General features: G+C 36.9%; 1 protein-coding gene across 21 annotated transcripts in view; it reads right to left on the bottom strand.

Annotated features, from left to right (window-relative positions):
- Positions 1-4,012: 4,012 nt before the first annotated feature.
- The window catches only part of LOC139765081 (phosphatidylinositol 4-phosphate 5-kinase type-1 alpha-like), a 372,175-nt gene continuing 354,543 nt past the window's right edge, over positions 4,013-21,644 (bottom strand). For 11 of the 21 annotated variants that reach the window (XM_071692221.1, XM_071692235.1, XM_071692223.1 and 8 more), the window contains 2 exons: positions 18,395-18,479; positions 4,013-5,934 (listed from right to left, as the gene is read on the bottom strand). In XM_071692221.1, the coding sequence (XP_071548322.1) occupies positions 18,396-18,479 (84 nt within the window). In that variant the 3' untranslated portion in view covers positions 4,013-5,934; position 18,395. Of the gene's footprint in view, positions 5,935-18,388; positions 18,480-21,644 lie in introns of those variants that run through there. The other 10 variants (XR_011716566.1, XR_011716567.1, XR_011716568.1 and 7 more) reach the window with 2 other exon arrangements.

The following is a 21,644-nucleotide window of genomic DNA, read 5'->3' as shown; positions in this document are numbered from 1 at the left end:
TGGGAGGTGGGCAGATTAAAAAGGGTAGTGAATGGTGGGATGAAGAAGTTGCTGGTGAAAGGGAAAAGAAACAAGATTATTTGGTACTTGACAGGGAAGGAGAGCGAATGACTGGGGGATATTAGAGAAAAAGGCAAGAGGGCAAAAGGAAGGAGCATGGGTTGAAAAAGAGGGAAACTGGGGGTTGAAGTAACAAAGAACTTTAGGAAAAATAATATGATTTGGAAGGAGGCTAATAATGTGCAAAAAACAAGAGAACAAATATGAAGATTGGAGAAGGGGAGAAAGGGCATGTGTAACAGGTAGCAAAGAAGTGAGGTGGAGGAGATGGAGTATTTTGAAGAACTTGAATGTGTTTTGTGACAGGGTAGCATCAGGGTGTTTTGGTCAGGGTGATATGCAAATTGAGAGAGTCATGGAGGATGGTTTGATGAAGAGAGAAGTGGTGAAAAGTCTTGTGTAAGATGTAAAGAGGCAGAGTGGCTGGAAGTGATAGTATTGCAGTAGAATTTATTAAAAAAGGCAGTGACTGTGTTGCTGACTGATTGGTAAGGATTTTCATTCTATATGTGGATCATGGTGAGGTGCCTCAGGAGTGGTAGAATGCATTTATAGTGCCATTGTAATTGTATCTGCTTCCCATTTTAGAAAGTTAAAAGTACAAGGAGGGGAGGATTTCTGGCCCCCCGCTCCTGTCCCCTCTAGTCGCCTTCTACGACACGCGAGGAATGCGTGGGAAGTATTCTTTCACCCCTATCCCCAGGGATAATATATATATATATATATATATATATATATATATATATATATATATATATATATATATATATATATATTCTTTTTTTTTTTTTCAAACTATTCGCCATTTCCCGCGTTAGCGAGGTAGCGTTAAGAACAGAGGACTGGGCCTTTTTTGGAATATCCTCACCTGGCCCCCTCTGTTCCTTCTTTTGGAAAATTAAAAAAAAAAAAAACGAGAGGGGAGGATTTCCAGCCCCCCGCTCCCTCCCCTTTTAGTCGCCTTCTACGACACGCAGGGAATACGTGGGAAGTATTCTTAATCCCCTATCCCAAGGGATAATATATATATATATATATATATATATATATATATATATATATATATATATATATATATACACACACATATACACATTTTTTTTTTTTTTTTTTTTTCAAACTATTCGCCATTTCCCGCATTAGCGAGGTAGCGTTAAGAACAGAGGACTGGGCCTTTGAGGGAATACCCTCACCTGACCCAATTCTCTGTTCCTTCTTTTGGAAAATTAAAAAAAAAATGAGAGGGGAGGATTTCCAGCCCCCCGTTCCCTCCCCTTTTAGTCGCCTTCTACGACACGCAGGGAATACGTGGGAAGTATTCTTTCTCCCCTATCCCCAGGGATATACACACATATATACATATATACATATGAAAAATGAAAGAAATAATTAGAAAACTGAAACTTCTAGCTTGAAATGAAATGGAAAATGAATGTCACAAAATGGTTCAACCTCTGGCTATGGAAAAGGGAAATGTAATTGTATAAAGGCAAGGGGGATAAAGGTGAGTGTTCAAACTACAGAGGGGTAAGTTTGTTGAGTGTACCTAGTAAGTTGTATGGGAGAAGGGATGTACAGAGCATCAGATTGGGAAGGAAAGTGTAGTTTCAGAAGTGGTAGAGGTTTGCGCTACAGAATGTGTGTGATAAATACTTTAGACAAATAGATGGATTTGTACATAGCATTTATGTACAAATACCTTGTGGAAGGTCTTCCAGTAATATGTGGTGTTGGAGGAAAGCAAGTAGATGCAGTAAGCTTTTATCAATGGTGTATGGCATGTATATGGGTAGGAAGAGAGTGAATAGTTCCAAGTGAAGGTTGGTCTGTGGCAGGGGTGTGTGATGTCACCATGGTTAATTTTGTTTATGGATGGATTGGTGTGGAAATAAATGAGTCTTGGAGAGAGGAGTAAGTATGCAGTCTGTGTGGGGGATGAGGTCTGGAAAGCATCAGCTGTTGTTTGTTGATGATACAGCACTGGTGGCAGATTCAAGTTAGAAGCTAAAGAAGTTGGTGACTGAGTTTAGAAGTGTGTGTGAAAGGAGGAAGCCCAGAGTTTATGTGAATAAAAGCATGGTTATTAGGTTTATCATGCTCAAAGAAACATGTTTGTTGGGGTGTATGCTTGAATGGAGAACACTTGGAGGAAGCAAAGGGTTTTAGACATCTGGGAGTGGACATGGCAGCGAATGGAGACATGGAAGTGGAAGCCAGTCACAGAGTGGGGTAGAGGGCAAAGGCTCTGGGAGCACTGAAGAATATGCGGATAGAGAGAATGTTACCTGGGAGGGCAAAAATAAGTATGTTTGTGGGAATAGAAATCCTAGAAATATTACATGTGAGGCACTGGCTATAAATAAGCTGTGCAGAGGAGGGTATCTGCATTGGCATTGGAAATGAACTGCTTGAGAACAATATGTGGTGTAAGGTGGTGTGATCGAGTAAATAATGAAGGGGTAAGAGGAATGTGATAAAAAGTGTTTGGTTGACAGATCAGAAAAGAGTGTGCTGAAATAGTTTGGGGTTGACTTTCATGCCCAGGATATGGACCTGGGTAGGGCTATGCATAAACTATGGTCAGGCTTGCTCACTACATGATGTTAATCCATGCATATAATTTCCTATTTGTACTGTACTGGGAGGGAGTTTTACATTAGTGGGGCCCATGGCTTGAACATTCTTTATTATACAGCTTCTTAAATATTTGTATGCTGTATGCATTAACCACATCCTTGGTCAACTAACCCATTTAAAGTGTGTATGTATGCCAAGCTATAACTAAACTGGAATGAATAAAGGATTTAAATTAATTTTTGTTACTCTATATATATATATATATATATATATATACCATCATCAGAACTGTTTGAAGAACATTATCTTTTATTGGAGCAGTAGTTTTGTATTTTTCAAATGTCATGAAGCTGCAGAGTTATTTCATTATTACTACAATTTTTTTTTTGGGGGGAGGGGGATTCTAATAGGTTTTCATCTCCATGGATTATACCACAATGATCACTAACCCTTTATTGAATTTTGAAGTAACAGTGTGAGCTTAGTGGTCCTATCATTTCTATATCCCTTAATTAAAGTAATCTGTACAACATGATATATTATGATAAGACTTTTGGAAGCCCATGATTGGCAGATCAATGAACTGTGCTTAAGAAAGGCTCATCACTGCATAAAAGCTGCAGTCACAAAACAAAAATAGCTTACTTAATGTTAAATTACTGAAATTTCTGGTAGTGACTTATGAAGGCAAGAACTTCACGTAAGGTACCATACCAGGAAGCCTCCACTTATGACACATTGCACTTTGAATCCTTCAAATGTTGAACCATTGAAACCCATGTTATGTGGGGATTTATGTTCCTGACCAAATTTTTCCCCGTGAAACTGTCATGAGTGGATTTATACTCTCCCTGAAACAATACAGCTCACCACCCATAGGCAATACCACCCTCTATGACATAATTTAGACTATATTTACTGAAAAGTTATGGTAGTGAAACATGGTGATGGTTTTTATTGCTGCTGGACTGGGATGGAGCAGACTAGGGTTACTAGGAGGGAGGAGATGGAGCACTCTGAATTATCTGATTCAACAAATGTTGCCACATTACAGGTAATAGAGATAATATTTAATAGTCCAATATTAAAAATATAAAGGCTACAGAGTGAGAGAGACCCAAAGACTTGGTTAAAACCAACAGTTTCTAATCAGTATCAAACATGAAAAGCACCACTAATTTAACCTTAAGAGTGATAGCCTTATGTTCTGTACTCCCTTGAGTATCTTTAATATTCTTTCCAAACATACTTACTGTGGATGCAGTAAATAATGGGATAGTGGTGAATGCAAATGAACATATTTTCTCAGAGACACATACCAATCAAATAGTGTTTTGCTATGACATAATTGAAATATGTATAAGTACACACATACCTCAAAATATGGTGATATAATTTATCATTATATTGTTTGACAAAGTTCACATTTTTTTTCCTGTTGCAAGTTCAAGGCACAGTGTTGTAAATCAATACAATGTACCCTTATTTTATTGTCATAAATCCAAAATGTCACAACCTGAAGCATCTTAACTCAAGGTCTCCTAGTAATAGAGCTGGTTGTTAAAAGTGAATGTTTAAGACAAAAAAATTTATGTTGCATTTTATGCATATGATAGTTTACATAAAAAAATGCAGTAATTAGCTGTTCCTTTTGCCCTTTAACTATTTACACAGCATGAGTATTGTCTGATATGAATAACTGCTAAAACTTCCTTGTATGTTTTTTACAAGATAATACAAAAATACATATAATTATATGCATAAAAACTTTTTTTGGAACAAAATTTGAGTATTTACAAATATAATACCCATTAGCTAAAACAAAGTGACAACATCCCATTATGAGAGAGTGCGGTGTGGTATTTTTGGTCGTGTAGGGTGCTACCTCTTAATCGCCACAACGTGTATGGTAATGACTGAATTATAATCATCTCATCAGTCTGTAAAATTTTGAACTTAATTCTAATAGCTAAAGTTATCCATGAATTATATGTCACAAAGCCAATCCAATCAATCACTTTGTCCTAACCTGTATATCTTCTTAAGTATTAAAACTGGGTCACATATCTCAAGGAGTTGCAGTTATTAAAGGTAAATTGAGAAAGAGATTGCTCAATAAATATTATAAGGCAGCACCCAAAACAGTTGAATAATATTATGATGCAAACTGAGTAAAGCATTAATGATCCACTCAGAATAATTACCTCTTTCCACATATGGAAATATGTGAAACAATCAATTGTATTAATAATATCTAAGATAAAATCTGGGAATGTAGGCTGCTGTACTCTTGTAAAGTGATGTACTTCCAAATTATTTGCCACATTCATTAAAACATTTATTCTGCACACAAAGCAGTCTTTTAAATTTTATAAAGTCAGACTGCTCAATAGTCACTTACAAACATTAACATTAGCAAACTGAATATAAAAACAAGTATTTCACAAATTATACAATGGATCTACAATTCACACATTTATAAACGATTTACATAAAAACTTAAACCTTGCATACTATATAAGTGGAGTACGTCAGCCTTTATCCTAAAATGTGAGACTGTTTTTTACAGGATGTTTGAAACTATGCATCAAAAGATTTCTGTACAAGTAGCTGAACCTATGAATCCATTCACCTAAGGCCAATACTTCATAAAAATCGCCCCACTGAGCAGAATACTGAAATCATATCAATAATACCTTTACAAGTTTTATAAAAGAAATGAAAGTGTATCTTTTGCTATGTCTTCATCAGACTTAGTTGTGACAAGTCTTCTCAGAAATAACAGGTACAGAAAAATCATTAAAGTGCAAATGTATGCAGCTTTAAAACCTCCATATTCATGTTCATATTGAGCACTTGAGTATATGATACATCTTTGCTACAAAAATGTGGCCTTGTATCTTTACCTCAAATCTGAACCTATCCAAGGTCACCATAAGACAGTGTACAATTCCACAGGTACATTTAATGAAAGAAACAATTTAGAAACTAAATTGAACAGGTTCTTCTACAAAATGGACATTATATCAAAGTCTCACATTGGCCATCAGCCCTGACAGAACTCCATTTCTCACAAAGTAAGAAGACTGCTCTTGGTGTGACTAAATTTTCCACCATAATAAGCTGTTTTTCTACAATGTTTTCAGCTTGGGGAAAGTGGCATAGTGGTTGATCCTCCTTCCAACCTAGAATCAACAGAAGCAATATGAAGACAGCAACAGCCTCCATCCAACCTAGTATCAACAGAAGCACTATGCAGACAGCAACAGTACTAGAGCAGCTGTTCTACAGATGGGTCTGTAATGAAAACAGTAATGAATGAATTAAGTGCACCTAACCTTTAATTTACTATCTCTGCATAACCTATGTACACTGTATGCAGTACTTCATTACATATTTTACGTTTGTGCAAATTAAAGTGGGAACACATCAATAGGAAATTACCAAATTATTTTTCCAATATGTCTAAATACACTTTTTAGAGCATCCTTTCTATCCATATCAGGAATGCTTTATCACAGTTGTTTTATGGCTAAAGTATTCCTGTTACTTGCCTTACTATAACATTATGATAATTATTATATAGCCTTCCTTGGCCTAAAATTTTGGTCGAACATAATCATGAAAAGCCCCATAAATTAATATTATCTGTGTAATATAGACACAAATGGATGTATTGCATAGATCTATATAGCAAGAGCTCACACACAAAAAACACATATTCAAGAATGTTCAAACTCATAATGCTTATACACACTTTTTCACATAAGATTACATCAATAGCATTCTAAGTCAAGATTAAACTCACTACAGAGAATGAAATGCACTTATGTTTTCCCAAAAAGATTTACAAAAAAGAGAAATTAAACCCTTCAGGTGACAGATTATCGACTCTAGTGATAACAGCACACAGCGAGTCCTTCAGTCAGTAAGTCTTGGGGAAGTGTGATTCATAAAAGTCTACCTAACCTATAATAAACAATAACCCTGCCTAAATACAGTCATTAAAAAGAAATCAATACCCAAGCTATAAATCTCCAGAAAAATTCCAAAGCCCACAGTTTCCTGAGAAATTTAAATATACTGTAAAAATAGTTTTCCTCAATACAAATAGAAAAGGCAAAAAATAAAATTGTATAAAAATTTGACTTCATGAGGCAGCTGAACAAGGGATTCAGGAGGGAGCATGTGAAAATGAAAATGAGAGTCCACACAGGAGTGGAATGCTGATGCAAGGAAAGCCACAAGAGTCAGATGGTGGAGAGGATTTGCGGTGAGAGGTTTTGCCTATGCATTAAAACTGTATCTTTACACTTACCTACGCGTGAATTCTTACCAACTTTTACATCTTTACACTTACCTACGCGTGAATTCTTACCAACTTTTACAATCTTTTTTTTTCAAAGTAGCAAAATTTATCTCTTTTTTTTTTTATTATACTTTGTCGCTGTCTCCCGCGTTTGCGAGGTAGTGCAAGGAAACAGACAAAGAAACGGCCCAACCCCCCCCCCATACACACGCACATACACACGTCCACACACACAAATATACATACCTACACAGCTTTCCATGGTTTACCCCAGACGCTTCACATGCCTTGATTCAATCCACTGACAGCACGTCAACTCCGGTATACCACATCGCTCCAATTCACTCTATTCCTTGCCCTCCTTTCACCCTCCTGCATGTTCAGGCCCCGATCACACAAAATCTTTTTCACTCCATCTTTCCACCTCCAATTTGGTCTCCCTCTTCTCCTCGTTCCCTCCACCTCCGACACATATATCCTCTTGGTCAATCTTTCCTCACTCATTCTCTCCATGTGCCCAAACCACTTCAAAACACCCTCTTCTGCTCTCTCTCAACCACGCTCTTTTTATTTCCACACATCTCTCTTACCCTTACGTTACTCACTCGATCAAACCACCTCACACCACACATTGTCCTCAAACATCTCATTTCCAGCACATCCATCCTCCTGCGCACAACTCTATCCATAGCCCATGCCTCGCAACCATACAACATTGTTGGAACCACTATTCCCTCAAACATACCCATTTTTGCTTTCCGAGATAATGTTCTCGACTTCCACACATTTTTCAAGGCCCCCAGAATTTTCGCCCCCTCCCCCACCCTATGATCCACTTCCGCTTCCATGGTTCCATCTGCTGCCAGATTCACTCCCAGATATCTAAAACACTTCACTTCCTCCAGTTTTTCTCCATTCAAACTCACCTCCCAATTGACTTGTCCCTCAACCCTACTGAACCTAATAACCTTGCTCTTATTCATATTTACTCTCAGCTTTCTTCTTTCACACACTTTACCAAACTGTCACCAACTTCTGCAGTTTCTCACTCGAATCAGCCACCAGCGCTGTATCATCAGCGAACAACTGACTCACTTCCCAAGCCCTCTCATCCATAACAGGCTGCATACTTGCCCCTCTCTCCAAAACTCTTGCCTTCATTTCCCTAACCACCCTATCCATAAACAGATTAAACAACCATGGAGACATCATGCACCCCTGCCACAAACCGACATTCACCGGGAACCAATCACTTTCCTCTCCTCCTACTCGTATACATGCCTTACATCCTTGATAAACACTTTTCACTGCTTCTAGCAACTTACCTCCTACACCATATACTCTTAATACCTTACACAGAGCATCTCTATCAACTCTTATCATATGCCTTTTCCAGATCCATAAATGCCACATACAAATCATTTGTTTTTCTAAGTATTTCTCACATACATTCTTCAAAACAAACACCTGATCCACACATCCTCTACCACTTCTGAAACCACACTGCTCTTCCTCAATCTGATGCTCTGTACATGCCTTTACCCTCTCAATCTATACTCTCCCACATAATTTCCCTAGAATACTCAACAAACTTATACCTCTGTAATTTGAACACTCACCTTTATCCCCTTTGCGTCAGAGATATAAAAAGATCATAGAAATTTTGGGCAATTTTTGTGGCCCTGATACCTAACCCATTTTCCGTAATAGCAATATTTATCTATCTATTCACTGCAGCCAGATTGTACACACCCTAGTAATTCTATTCTGCTCACTGCAGGCCAGGATGTATATGGCTAAACTTCTTGAACTGGCTGCCATTGCCTTAAGGCAGCCATTAATGATTGTGAAGGCATCCCAGTCATGATTAACATGAACTACAGCCTAAATTTTCCGTATGCTATGTACAGAGGTCATGAAGGCTTGAGAGAGATGTGACCTCACAAAACCCTCTATAATCATATTTCTGTGCAACAAAACCATTTCCAAAAACAGCACACGCCTCACTATGTATACTTGACAGTAATCCTGTAGTACCTCATACCCCATAGTAGTAAACATAAAAGAGAGCAAGTTTCACCAAGAAGAGCTTTATGTTATCTTATTTCGAGTATTTAAACATTTGCATTTTGGTAAACAATTTATGAAGATTTTTTCAATACACTGGTGTTGCAATATTTTGCCCATTTTTAATTCAAATTTTCTATTTCATGCTTAACAAAATTACCTCAGTTATTACAAGAATATGCTCAAAATTCTTATTTTAGCATGTCAAGTTTTGAAAATTCACAGGAAATTCATGGTTTAAAATGTGTGCTTAGTTTTTTCACACATTATCTGGCCATACCATGCATCTGAACTACAGTTGGGATCCCTCCTCACATGGCCACACACCATTATTCACCACAAACATTAATTCACTATATAGTAGTAGTACTTATCTTTTTAAAATAAGAAAAAAAACTATTGGTAATGTTGGTATAAGATTTATCATTTGGTGTTGATAATATTAAAGAACAATCACTCAAACAATATCAAGTAAAGAAAAATGCAAGACCAAATATGGATCATAAAAAATAACCATTTTATATACTTACATAGTAGTAGTTGTACTTATATGAAAAAATGCACTGTAATGATGATGGAAAAATATTTACTAATTGACTCATACTGTATCAAAGAAAAATTACAAATTCATGGAAAACAAGAGATATGAATAATCATAAACACTAACATTAATAATTATTGTAATTTTTTAATTTTCCAAAAGAAGGAACAGAGAAGGGGGCCAAGTGAGGATATTCCCTCTAAGGCTTAGTACTTTGTTCTTGGCACTACCGCGCTAATGCAGGAAATAGCGAATATGTATATAAAAAAAAAATGTACGCATGGCTTATGGCCCGCCATATAGGTGTCATTCACTTCAAGGGTAAAGGCATAGCTATCTCCTTGATTCATGAAAATTTTAAGTGCCTGACAATAAGCCCGAGTATGAGTGTTTATTATGCACTGGGCTTAAATGGCTGTGGCTGTCAAAATGGCTCAATTTTTTTACCTTTAATTTCAAAGTTGTTTATTTCACTCATTTTGGGGAAAGTAACACGACAGCTCCTCAGTACATAAATATAAACTAATACAAACTCATGATGTGGGTGGTATGGTAAACTTAACATGCTGTACATGTTAAGTTAGTCTTATATAGGAGGGATTCTTGTTCCACAGCACAGATGTTCAATATTTGTTGTTGCTAAGGAACTGGTGATTATTCTGAATATTTTGTTTTGTGTGCTTTGTAATTTTGTTTGATTCTGAAAGTGCATGCCTAGGCAGGTGAGGCAAAGTTCAAAGTGGAGCAGAATTAATTGTAGAGGATAATGAGGGATTTATCGGAGGGAGTAAATCTGTTACTGGTCTTTGTGGTAATGTTTGTGGTGTGGGAGTGAATATTGTGCTTGGTGTATGTGATACCTAATATGGTTAGTATATAGTTGAGAGGGAGTGTTTCATTATTCAGGGCTATGGGACTGTGTATATTGGAATCAAGACTACTGGGGTTAGGGAGGGTAGTAACGGATTTCTGTAGGGATGCAGATTCTATTCTTAGTAAGCCAGACATTGTCTTCACTGAGCCAAAGTTCTACTTGTGTCTGCTGTTGCTTGTGTATGATAAAGGTGCTGTGATGTAAATAAGAGGTCATTTGCATATGGTTAGGTTATGTATTTCTGCCTTGTGAGCTGTGAAGTACAAAGTAATCAAATAAGTCAAAATCTTATTCACAGATATTAGGGGCTACACAACAGTTAACTAAAAAGTGTAATAAATATTTTCCATGAAACCACTTATAAATGGGATGTTTCAAACACGTTAATTTAAGGTTAACAAACTAGTGAGAAACTCAAATAGACAGATTCTCACTGTGTGGAGATGAAACATAACTCATTGGGTGCTGATAGTTAAACTATCTAAATTATTCTGGGTTGTCAGATCAGATTAGATCTGTTTGGACAGGAATATGTATGGTTGGTTAAGGTAACAATGATGTACAATCAAATCTGGAGGGGGTTTGGCAAGGTCTGTACAGACTTTACAGAAGATTGATACTTACTCTGCAGAATAAAACTTTGATTACATCTCAACCATGACGTGTCTTTAAACTAAATCATGGGACTAGCTGATTATTATCATAATTGACTATAAATTCAGGGAATCACTGACATTCTTTTTTTTTATATAGGCTTACCCATTATGGAGCACAGCTGTTTCCTGAAAAATGTTCACTATTTCTTACGAGTTTGTATCTACCTATATCTTTGATGCCTGTTCCCTTCAGAAACTCCCTCAAGGGGGTGGCCACAGCAATAGTCTCCATAACTAGTGAAATCCAATGCCACTTCTTAGCCCTTAACGCCATGAGTTTGTATTGAAATGAAATATCTATTTGTGCAATACATTAATATTCCTGGGGACAGGTGAGAAAGAATTTGACACATGTGTATCATGCATGTTGCAGAAGGAAACTAAGAGGAGCAATAGCAGGGGACTGGAAATCATCCTGACCTGAATCAGATTCCACAAGAAGGAACTGAGGAAGGAACCAACTGAGGAATTTTTACTCCAAGACTCCTTTTTTCCTTGCTCACATGGGAAATAATAAACCAGAATGAATGAAAGTTTAATATTCACAACCCTAAAACAAGCCTTCAGGTTGTTTAACCATTATAAGAGGGGAAGGAATGAGTGAGTACTGGTTTTTACACCACTTCTTGCATTGTTAAACACCAATACAACCATAACTTGCTTTTAACCTTTTTCATGTGACTGCTTGATTACTATCTATCTATCTCTATATCTCTGATGCCCATTCTCTCTAGGAGCTCACATTAATGGGGTGGCAAAAGAATCTCCACTTATCCTTGTCCTTGTATGTCTCCCTTCCATACACTATTCCACACATTCTTCCACCATTTCTCTTCCTCTAGTAATTTGCCACTCTATTTCCCCATGTCACAGGTGGTCTTCCACTCATGCCATCTTTAATTGTACTATCATACACTCTCCTTGTAAATTCTGTCTTGCATTCTTTCTACAGGGCCAAACCACCTCACAGTATTGTTTCACTCACCATACCACTCCACAATTCATTCCCTTTGCATTCCCTGCCATAACACATCTCTCATCAACCCCATCATTTCTTTCTTCATTCCATCTAGTCATACCACACGCTCCTCTAATATAGCTCATTTCCACAGCCTGGATTCTTTAACTCTTTCCATGTCCATGTTTCGGTTGCGTAGGTCAGGGTTGGGAGGACTATAGCAGTCCCTTAGTCCTCTCTTTACTTCCATACTAAGTTACACCTCTACCCTTCATTATTCCATTAAGGGACTCAGTAACTCTTCTAGTCTATATAACTCTCCCTTATCTCTCCTTCCGTAACACCAAACTTACCCAAGACAGCTCCTAAATACTTAAATTCTCTCGCCTCTCCCAGTCTTTCTTCCCCCATATCCAAAACACAGTTTAGTACACTTTCTTCTTTCACTCTATATGATTTGGAAAATCTACACTTTCACTCTTTCCTCTGAAACACCATTACTTTACTTTACTTAAATTTATGTTCAATCACCTATGCTTCCACACAACATAAACTAACATTTTGCAACTCCTCTTAACTTTCAGCAAACATCAGTATCACTAAGCACCATACTTTACCACCACACACCATATCTGCACCACCATTCCCTAGTTTTGCTTTCATCTCTCTTATCACTCCATCCATATATATTTCATTTTATTTATTATACTTAACCACTGTTTCCTGTGTCAGAAAGACAGTGCAAGGAAACAGACAGAATGGCCCAACCACTCACATACATATATATACATAAATGCCCATATACATATCAATGTATACATACATAGACATATACACACATGTACATATTCATACTTGATGCCTTCATCTATTCCCGTTGCCATCCTGCCACACATGAAACAGCATCCCCCTACCTCACACTCCACATCCACTCCTACACATGCATTTGCTCCTCTACCATCCAACAGTTGTCCCCCTACCACATATATCCTTAACACATCCCTTACTGCATTCCACTTCACTCTCAAATGCTTTCTCCAGATCCATAAAAGTTGCATACAACTTCGTACCTTTTGCTAAATATTTTTCCAGGCAACTTCACCACAAAAATCTGATACACATCCCCTATCTTTCCTAAAATCACCCGTGTTCCTCACTTATTCTGCATTCACTCACTTCCATCACTCTATCAATCAACATTCTTTCATATTCTTTTCCTGGTATATTTAACAAACTTTTCCCCTTATTGCTGCTCCATACATCCTTCACATCTTTTCCTTTGAATAAAGGAACAATTACAGCTTTTACCCAATCCTCAGGCACAACCTTCTGCTTCCATGCTAATTTACATACTTTCACCTCCATACTTTATCACTTCTAAGATAATACTGTCCATTCCAGATGCCTTTCCTACCTTTAGCCTTATTATTGCCCTTTTTACCTCCCGTTTTGCTATGGGCACTCGCAATTGTATCCTCTTCCTTCCATCATCCAAACTCATACATGTAACAACTGCTGCCTCAACTTCTTCCACATTCATCCATTCTTCAAAATACTCTTTCCATCTTTCTTTCACTTCCTCATTTCTATTCAGCAACTCTCCTTCCTTACTTTTCACATTAGTGTTTCCACTACTATACCTTCAAAGATATCCATTTTTGCCCTCACAAATAATGATCTCTCCACATTCTTCTGTGGTCCCAGAGCCCTCACCCACCCTATGACTCCCATCTATTTCCATGGTTCCACTCACTCCTAAGTATCTAAAACACATCATTTCCTCTAATATTTCTCCATTTAAACTCAAAGCCCACAAACCTGTCCTCAATTCTGCTTTTACCCACATTTACTCTCAACTTCTTCCTTTCACACACCTTCCCAAACAAAAATGTTTGAATCTGCCACTAGTACTGTATAATCAGCAAACAACTGACTCACTTCCCAGGCACTTTCATCCCCAACAGACTGCACACTTGCCTCTCTCCAAGACTTGCATCAACCTCCCTCACCACCCCACCCATAAATAAATTAAACAACCATGGTAATATCAGAAACCCCTGCTACTGACCAATCTTCACTTAGAAACGTTCAATCTCCTCTCTTCCTACTTGTAGACATGCCTTACATCCTTGATATAAAACTTTCCAGTGCTTCTAGCAGCTTTCCTCCCACACCATATATTCTTTAGAAATCCACAAGGCATCTCGATCAACTCTATCCTTTGCTTTCTCGAGATCCACAAATGTTATATAGGATAGGAGTGCAAATGATTGGAAGATGTAAAAGAGAAAGTGGTAGGAGGTCAAGAGGGGTTGAAAAAGAGAGCAAAGGAGAGTTGGGGTGAAAGACTGTCTTTAAACTTAGAGGAGAAAAGAAGATATTTTGGAAAGAGGTAAATAACATGCATAAGGCAAGAAAACAACTTGAACATCAGTAAAGGGGCCAGAAGGGGAAGTGATAACAGATAGTGACGAAGTGATAAGGAGATGGAAAGTGTATTTTGAAGGACTGTTAAAAGTGTTTGATGATAGAGTGGTAGATGTAGGGTGTTTGGGTCACGGTGGTATACGAAGTGAGAGTCATGGAGAGTGGTTTGGTGAAGAGAGAAGAGGTGGTGAAATCCTTGCCTAAGATGAAATGGGGCTGTAGTGGATGGTACTGCAGATGAATTTATCTAGAAAGGGAATGACTGTGTTGTTGATTGGTTGGTAAGATTATTCAATGTACGTATGGATAATGGTGAGGTGCCTGAGGACTGGCAGGATGCATGTACAGTGATAATGTGTAAATGCAAGAGGGATAATGGTGAGTGTTCAAACTACATAGGTATATGTTTGTTGAGTATACCTGGTAATTTTTGTTGAGGGCATTGACTGACAAGGTGAAGGCATGTACAGAGCAACAGAGTAGGGAGGAGCAATATGGTGATAGAATTGATAAATGATGTATGGATCATGTGGGTCAGAAATACTTGGAAAAACTGATGGATTTGTATGAGGCATTTATGGACCTGGAGAAGACATATGAGAGGGTTGATAAGAGATTCTTTTTGGAAGATCTTAAGAATATACAGTGTGGGAGGTAAGCTACTAGAAGCAGAGAAGCTTTTATCAAGGATGTAAGGCACATACATGAGTAAGAAGAGAGGAGAGTGAATGGTTCCAAGTGAAGGTTGGATGAAGGAGAGTGAAAGGCATGCACGGAATAATGAAATAAAACAATGTGGTATACTGCGGTCAATATGCTATCAATGAACTGAACCAGGGCATGTGAAATGTCCAGAGTAAACCATGGGAAGGTCTGTGGGGTCTGGATGTGGGTAGGGAGCAGTGATTTCGGTACATCACACAAGACATCACGTGTATCGACATAAGCAGATATGGCTTTTCTTCATTTTGTTTCCTGGCACTACCTCACTAACACAGGGGGCAGTGCTTGGGTGTGGGAGAGGAGAAAAGAATGTATATTTTATAATTTTTTTCTTTTCTTTCATGAACTTCTGCTGTTTCCTGTGGGGTGGGGGTGGTGTCAGGAAAGGGATAACAGCATGCAAGTATGAATGAGCATGTGTGTACTATATAAGTATACGTATGTATGTGTGCATATAGGTATACATAAGCATATGTAATTGTGTGTGTGTACTTGTACACATATGTGAAGTGAGCAGATGTCCCATTCTTTGTCTGTTTCCTGGTCTACCCCACTAACGTGAGAAACAGCAATCAAGTATGAAAATATATATAGATAAAACTGCTTCTCCTGCCTAACTGAAGCAATAGAAGGAACAAAGGAATAATGGCTACATTTATACAAACCCATGTACAATGTGTTGAAATAACATCAAACAAAGGTTTAGTGTGAGTTGAGTTGGTTTAGGTCACAAAATATATATAATTCAGTGACTATATGAATTCCTAAAATTAATGAAAATCCCATCCAATCCATGGAAGAGTCCCACCGTTTTTATATGGAGCTTTAGGTTTGAAAATATATTTTTTCTACCAATAAATCATAAAATCAAAACTCAAGAAAACTGCTGGATCCTAAGCCATCACCATTCATGCACAAATGAAACTGTGGTGATACTTTATGTTGACTTACATTTCATTTAGCCACTTTCCACACAAAAGTATGTTACTAAAAAAATTTCAGTTGTTATATTCATATGATGAAGGACCATGCTGCACAATTCTTGTGATAATCAGACTGGAAATGAAAATGTTCTTCTTTCTTCTTCTTTAAATATTTGTTTATTGCTGAACATCCTTGTCACATATAATGGTGAAGCACTTTGTGATGAGCTATCTATTCATGGACTATGGATTAAGAAATTCTGCCACAACAATTTATAATCATTAATCATTCATGGCTAAAGTACACATGGTTATGAGTAATCCAGCAATGTTCATGAAGTGGAACTCATAATTCTAACCACCAGTGACATATCATATAAGGTTACCTATTTCATGTAGGTACCAATTTGGTATTCAATTACCTAAGAGAGTTATTTACACATCAAATTTATTAATATGAAATAATCATAGAAAATACTAAGAACCACAAAAAAGAATATAATGTTTAGACTTTACCTGCTTCATATTTAAGGCATACAATCTACTGAGGTTTAAAAAATGATAACATGCATCTACTTACTTTCAATGAAATCCAATTTGCAATGTAAAAAAAATGTATATATATATATGTACATAAATTGGCAAAAAATCATTGCAATTAACAGGTGTAGAAACACTTTTTTATGAAATGCGACAACAAAGTCCATAAACAGCATTGTAAGACATGCCAGCATACAAATTCACTGTAAAACAACTGCCTCTTGCTATTGAACAATAAAAGCTAACAACAAACAACAAAGGAATTAAATAATTCCTTTCATTTAGTGTTTGAGAGGAGCCTACATTACAAATGTGATGCTGAACACTTAAACAATCCACTTTTAAATACCTTAGTCTGAGCTGAAGGCAAATGCACAGCATTATTTATAAAATCTATAAATGGAAGAAAATAGTTTTCATACTTATAAAACAAAAAAGTAATACAAAGTATGTGTAAGACTTCTCACTTCTGCAATATACGAAACCAAATAGGTTTAATAAAGTTTAATCTTCACCTCTTTTTAATATCCATAAATGCAAACCATAAGCAATTTTCATTTTTCTGAAATAGCATCGCACAGCCAACTTCCCAAACTATGCAGGTGAGATGATGATCACCCGGGGAGTGTACTGCTTAATCAACTGTCACATCAGTCATGATTCTAATTTTTTACAATTTACTAAACATTCTTTGAGAATGTAAAGAAAATAAGTTACTTTCAACAAAATATACTAAAGTGAGAAAGTGATTTTAGATTTGGCTGGTACTTTCATTCATAACATTTTAACAAAATTCAATACAAGTCCTTACAGAATAAGAAAATAAAACTTAATAAGTCAAAAAAGGAATCTTTCAGCACATAATACAAAGTACAAAAACAAAGCCTTCAATATACACAAAAATACAAATAAAAGCACTATAATGCTATCATAATGCATAAGCTAACTAAGCAAACTGCAGTTCTGCTTACAAAGCTGAGAAGGCAGGAACACATAGATGGGCTGATGAGCCAGATGGATGGACATGTATGTGCATACACAGTTGGGATGGAGCAGATGGACAAACATGCATGCGTACACACAGCAGATGGCAACCAATGTGAAGTGCAGGACGAATCACCGTTGATTTGAGCTGAAGAAACTCATGTGCTTATGTGGTACACCTTTATCAGGGCTATATATCTAAAAAGCTAATATGTACACCTTGTCAATCAAAGTGTTTTATATAGCTACTTTGAGATTATACTAAGGAATAATGAAAACATCTTTATCCCTTGGTCTTTCAAAATTTTGTTCCCATTAAATCAGCTTGGACCAAATATACTCATACTTTAAAGGTTTTTCAATTAAAGCATGACCATAAATGTATCTGATATTTCAAACTAATGAATGAAACAAACGTTTCCAAGGTAATTAAAAGATGAGGATGAATAAGAAAGTCACTAACTTTTGTAATGTGTCCCAATGATTTAGAACCAGCAAATACGTAAGACTGACAAAACAACAGATTAAGCTATGAGTAAACTAAGAGGCCACATGATAATTAAACCCATTTAATGACCTTTACAGCAGATACACAAAAGGCCCAGAGTTGAAAATTTTTCTGAATCAACACCTCACAATTCTCTCTCCATCTGTTAGTTATGTTACCTTATAATCTTTTAAGCAATGATATTTGTTCTACTTGAGACAATGACTGAGCCCTTATCATGTATGTGACACCTACAAAACATTTGTACCTCAAACATACTCCAGTGACTCGTCATGCACTTCCATGGTCAGGATGAAGTGGGTATACGAACTCTGGCGCTTGTGCAGTCGCTTCTGTAAAACAATAAGTACCAAAGTGATATAGATGATGAGAAATTTTAAGCATAAACCTCTATCATAATCTGATTATAACAAAATTAATGCAGAGAATCAATTAAAACTGCACCTTAAATCTCACACAAATCTACAAAAATTATTTGTTCATTTTAGTAAGAATACCCAACCTAAACAGAGAAGAAAGGAACAACCAATATTCACAGGAGAGAATTAGATAAATGTCTAATCAAACTTTGCAAGTCATGAAAAAATCAAAATACAAGCAAATACATTATTGTATAATACACTTTATTGTATAACCATGATCAGCCTGAATTTTCATTAACAGTTAGGGCGCTAAGTAGATTCCTGTACCTTCAGTACTGAGGCGTAGCTACCTACAGAATAATCTAACTTTTTTCCTTCTTGCTAACTATCACATACAGGTAGCACTTCAAAGTAATTACTGTTGTTTGTAATGAACTTTATAGTACGAAAATTATAAATTCATGTATAAAGTAAAAACTTCACGCCACAAGTTCTTAACAACACTGGAACTATTCATGGGTGTCTGATTAATAATGACACTGCCAAACCTGTCACCAGAACATCATGAGAAGAAATAGAAGGGATCCAAACTACACATTTGGTCAATTTGAAAAATGCCTTCAAGTACATGGACAGTGTGATGTTTAAAAAGATATATACAAATACATTCATCCAAAGCTACAAAATGCCACAAAATTCTGGTCTCCACTTTAATAATAATGTAGAACTGCAGGTCATCAGAAACAACAAGAATGGTACTAGAGATAAGTGGATGGGCTAAGAGCAAAGAAGGAAATCCCTTGATCAGCCCACCTTGGAACAAAGAAGGATGGAAGGAAACCAAACATGCATTCCTAGATCATAATGATGTTGATACAGAACAGTTCATTAAGCTGAAAAAGAAACCAGAACAAGAGGGTACTGCTGAAAGTTAGTCAGGGAAAGAGCTTGAAAGCATGTGTGGAACTGAGTTGTGGACACATGGAATAAGCTTAATGAGCCCAAAGGAGGTAAATGAAAGTAGCACTGAAATATTAAAATCCCTTTACAACAGAAATGCAAAGGTAACTGGTGAAGTCCCTTGAGTGTAATGCTTCCTCCCCATATGCACCATCAGGCTGACACAAATGGCTAATTACACAACTTTCAAGATTCTTGAAAGATATGACAAGTTGAACATTAGCTGCATAAAAATTATACTCTTTCTAAACTTATCACCTTTGAGTGTCACTCTTAATTGTTTGGAGCTGGTACATTTACAATCAAACATTACTTCAAACAACTCATCCTTCACTGACATACCTTTGTATTAATTTACAATCTTGATACAACATCCTCCACTGTGCTGTCTTCTAGTTCACACTACTTCTAAACCTAATCTTGCACTGACCTTCTTAGCTAACCTTTCAGAAAAAGCCTACAACTTTCATGCACTTGGATTCATCAAATTCTATGCGAAAGCACTAAACCCCTCCCACCCAAACCACTCTATGACCAACCACCATGTAGAAATAAAAAGTCTGACCCTGCCTCATGCTTCAGTAACCTCTTCTAACAGATACCCCCACCCCAACAAATATAAAACTGACAAAACACAAAAACAATGAAATAACCAGGCAAACACAAAACAACTGACTTCCAACTTGGTTTTAACTCCCATCCACCAGACATACATCTATTACAAACAACATTCTTCTTACCATAGTCATACTCTCCTACTTCTGCTCTAGACACCACTCATCACTACAAGCACTGCTTCAACATATCCCAAGAACCTTCAAGTCCATGATGCAACTACCACAAATAAGACATTGAATACTTAACACTAAATTGCTCTGCACTTTCTGCACACACAATGTCAACACTTTATGACCTGTGGTCCTGATCAGTGGATGCGGCCAGCTTACTGAGTGCTGAAGGAGCCTCAGAAGGATAGTAGGGACTCCTGGGTCTGGAAGTAAGTAATCCTCTCACATTTCATTCCTCCATAGATATCTGACATCATGTTGAAAACAAATGTATGAATGTCAATTCTGTCTGAAGACATTATCAGACCTATTTTTCATACTTTACTCAGTATAATGTGTAGTTAGAAATGGTATCAAAAGATCAATATTAATGGATATCAAAAGCAAATATAGCACTATGAAAACTATCAACAGCCTTTATTTTGGTTTGTGTATGTACGTTAAAAAGGTTCCCAGAAACCTGACGAATTTTCCCATCAGCTCTTTAAATGTTTTTAGTCTGTGAGTTCATGCGGGGGAAAGCGAAGTCAGAAACCCAATCCATTAATAAAAAGTTGTTTTAGAACTAATTTACACAATTCTAACCAACCCTCTGGTACTACCAATAAGAATTTATGATTATGAGAAAACAATAACACATAAACACTCGTAATAAAATGAAAATATTTTGTGATGCATCACCTTTGTAAAATACTTAAACTTTTCTAAAGCTACAGTTATTTGGAAGCAAGTTTAAATGTACTTTTGATCTTTTAATGTATGACATGGTGGGTTCTAGTTTCTGATAACCCACTTCCAGTGGGATGATTTCTAATATGCTACATGTGATGTTGGAAAACAACAGAACTCAAAAATACCAGATACAAATTTGATTAATTTCTATCCATCGGTCCCATCCACTCACATCCCTTCTCTAGCTGTCATGTGTAAGCATAGCTCCCTATCCACAACAAGGCCCCACAGACCTTTCTATGGTCTACTCTGAGCACTTCACATGCCCTGGTTCAGTCCACTGACAGCATATGACCCCTATATACCATATCATTCCAATTCACTCTATCCCATGAACACTTTCACCCTCCTGCATGTTCAGGCCCTGACTGCTTAAAATCTTTTTCACCCCATCCTTCCATATTCAATTTAGTCTCCCCACTCTCCTTCCCTCCACTTCTAACACATATATCCTCTTTGTCAATCTTTCCTTACTCACTCTCTCCATATGTCCAAATCATTTCCATACGCCCTCTTCAACTTTCTGAACCACACTTTTTCTGTTACCAAACCTCTCTTTTACCCTTTTCTTACTTAATCAAACCTCCTCAGCACAGTCTTATCTAAAGCCCATGCCTCAAATGTATACTTTTGTCCAACCAGATATCAATCAGTC

Source organism: Panulirus ornatus, chromosome 52 (assembly GCF_036320965.1).
Source record: "Panulirus ornatus isolate Po-2019 chromosome 52, ASM3632096v1, whole genome shotgun sequence".
Taxonomy (NCBI): Eukaryota; Metazoa; Arthropoda; class Malacostraca; order Decapoda; family Palinuridae; genus Panulirus; species Panulirus ornatus.
The sequence above is the reverse complement of the archived record's forward strand: the minus strand, read 5'-3'. Positions and strand labels throughout refer to the sequence as shown.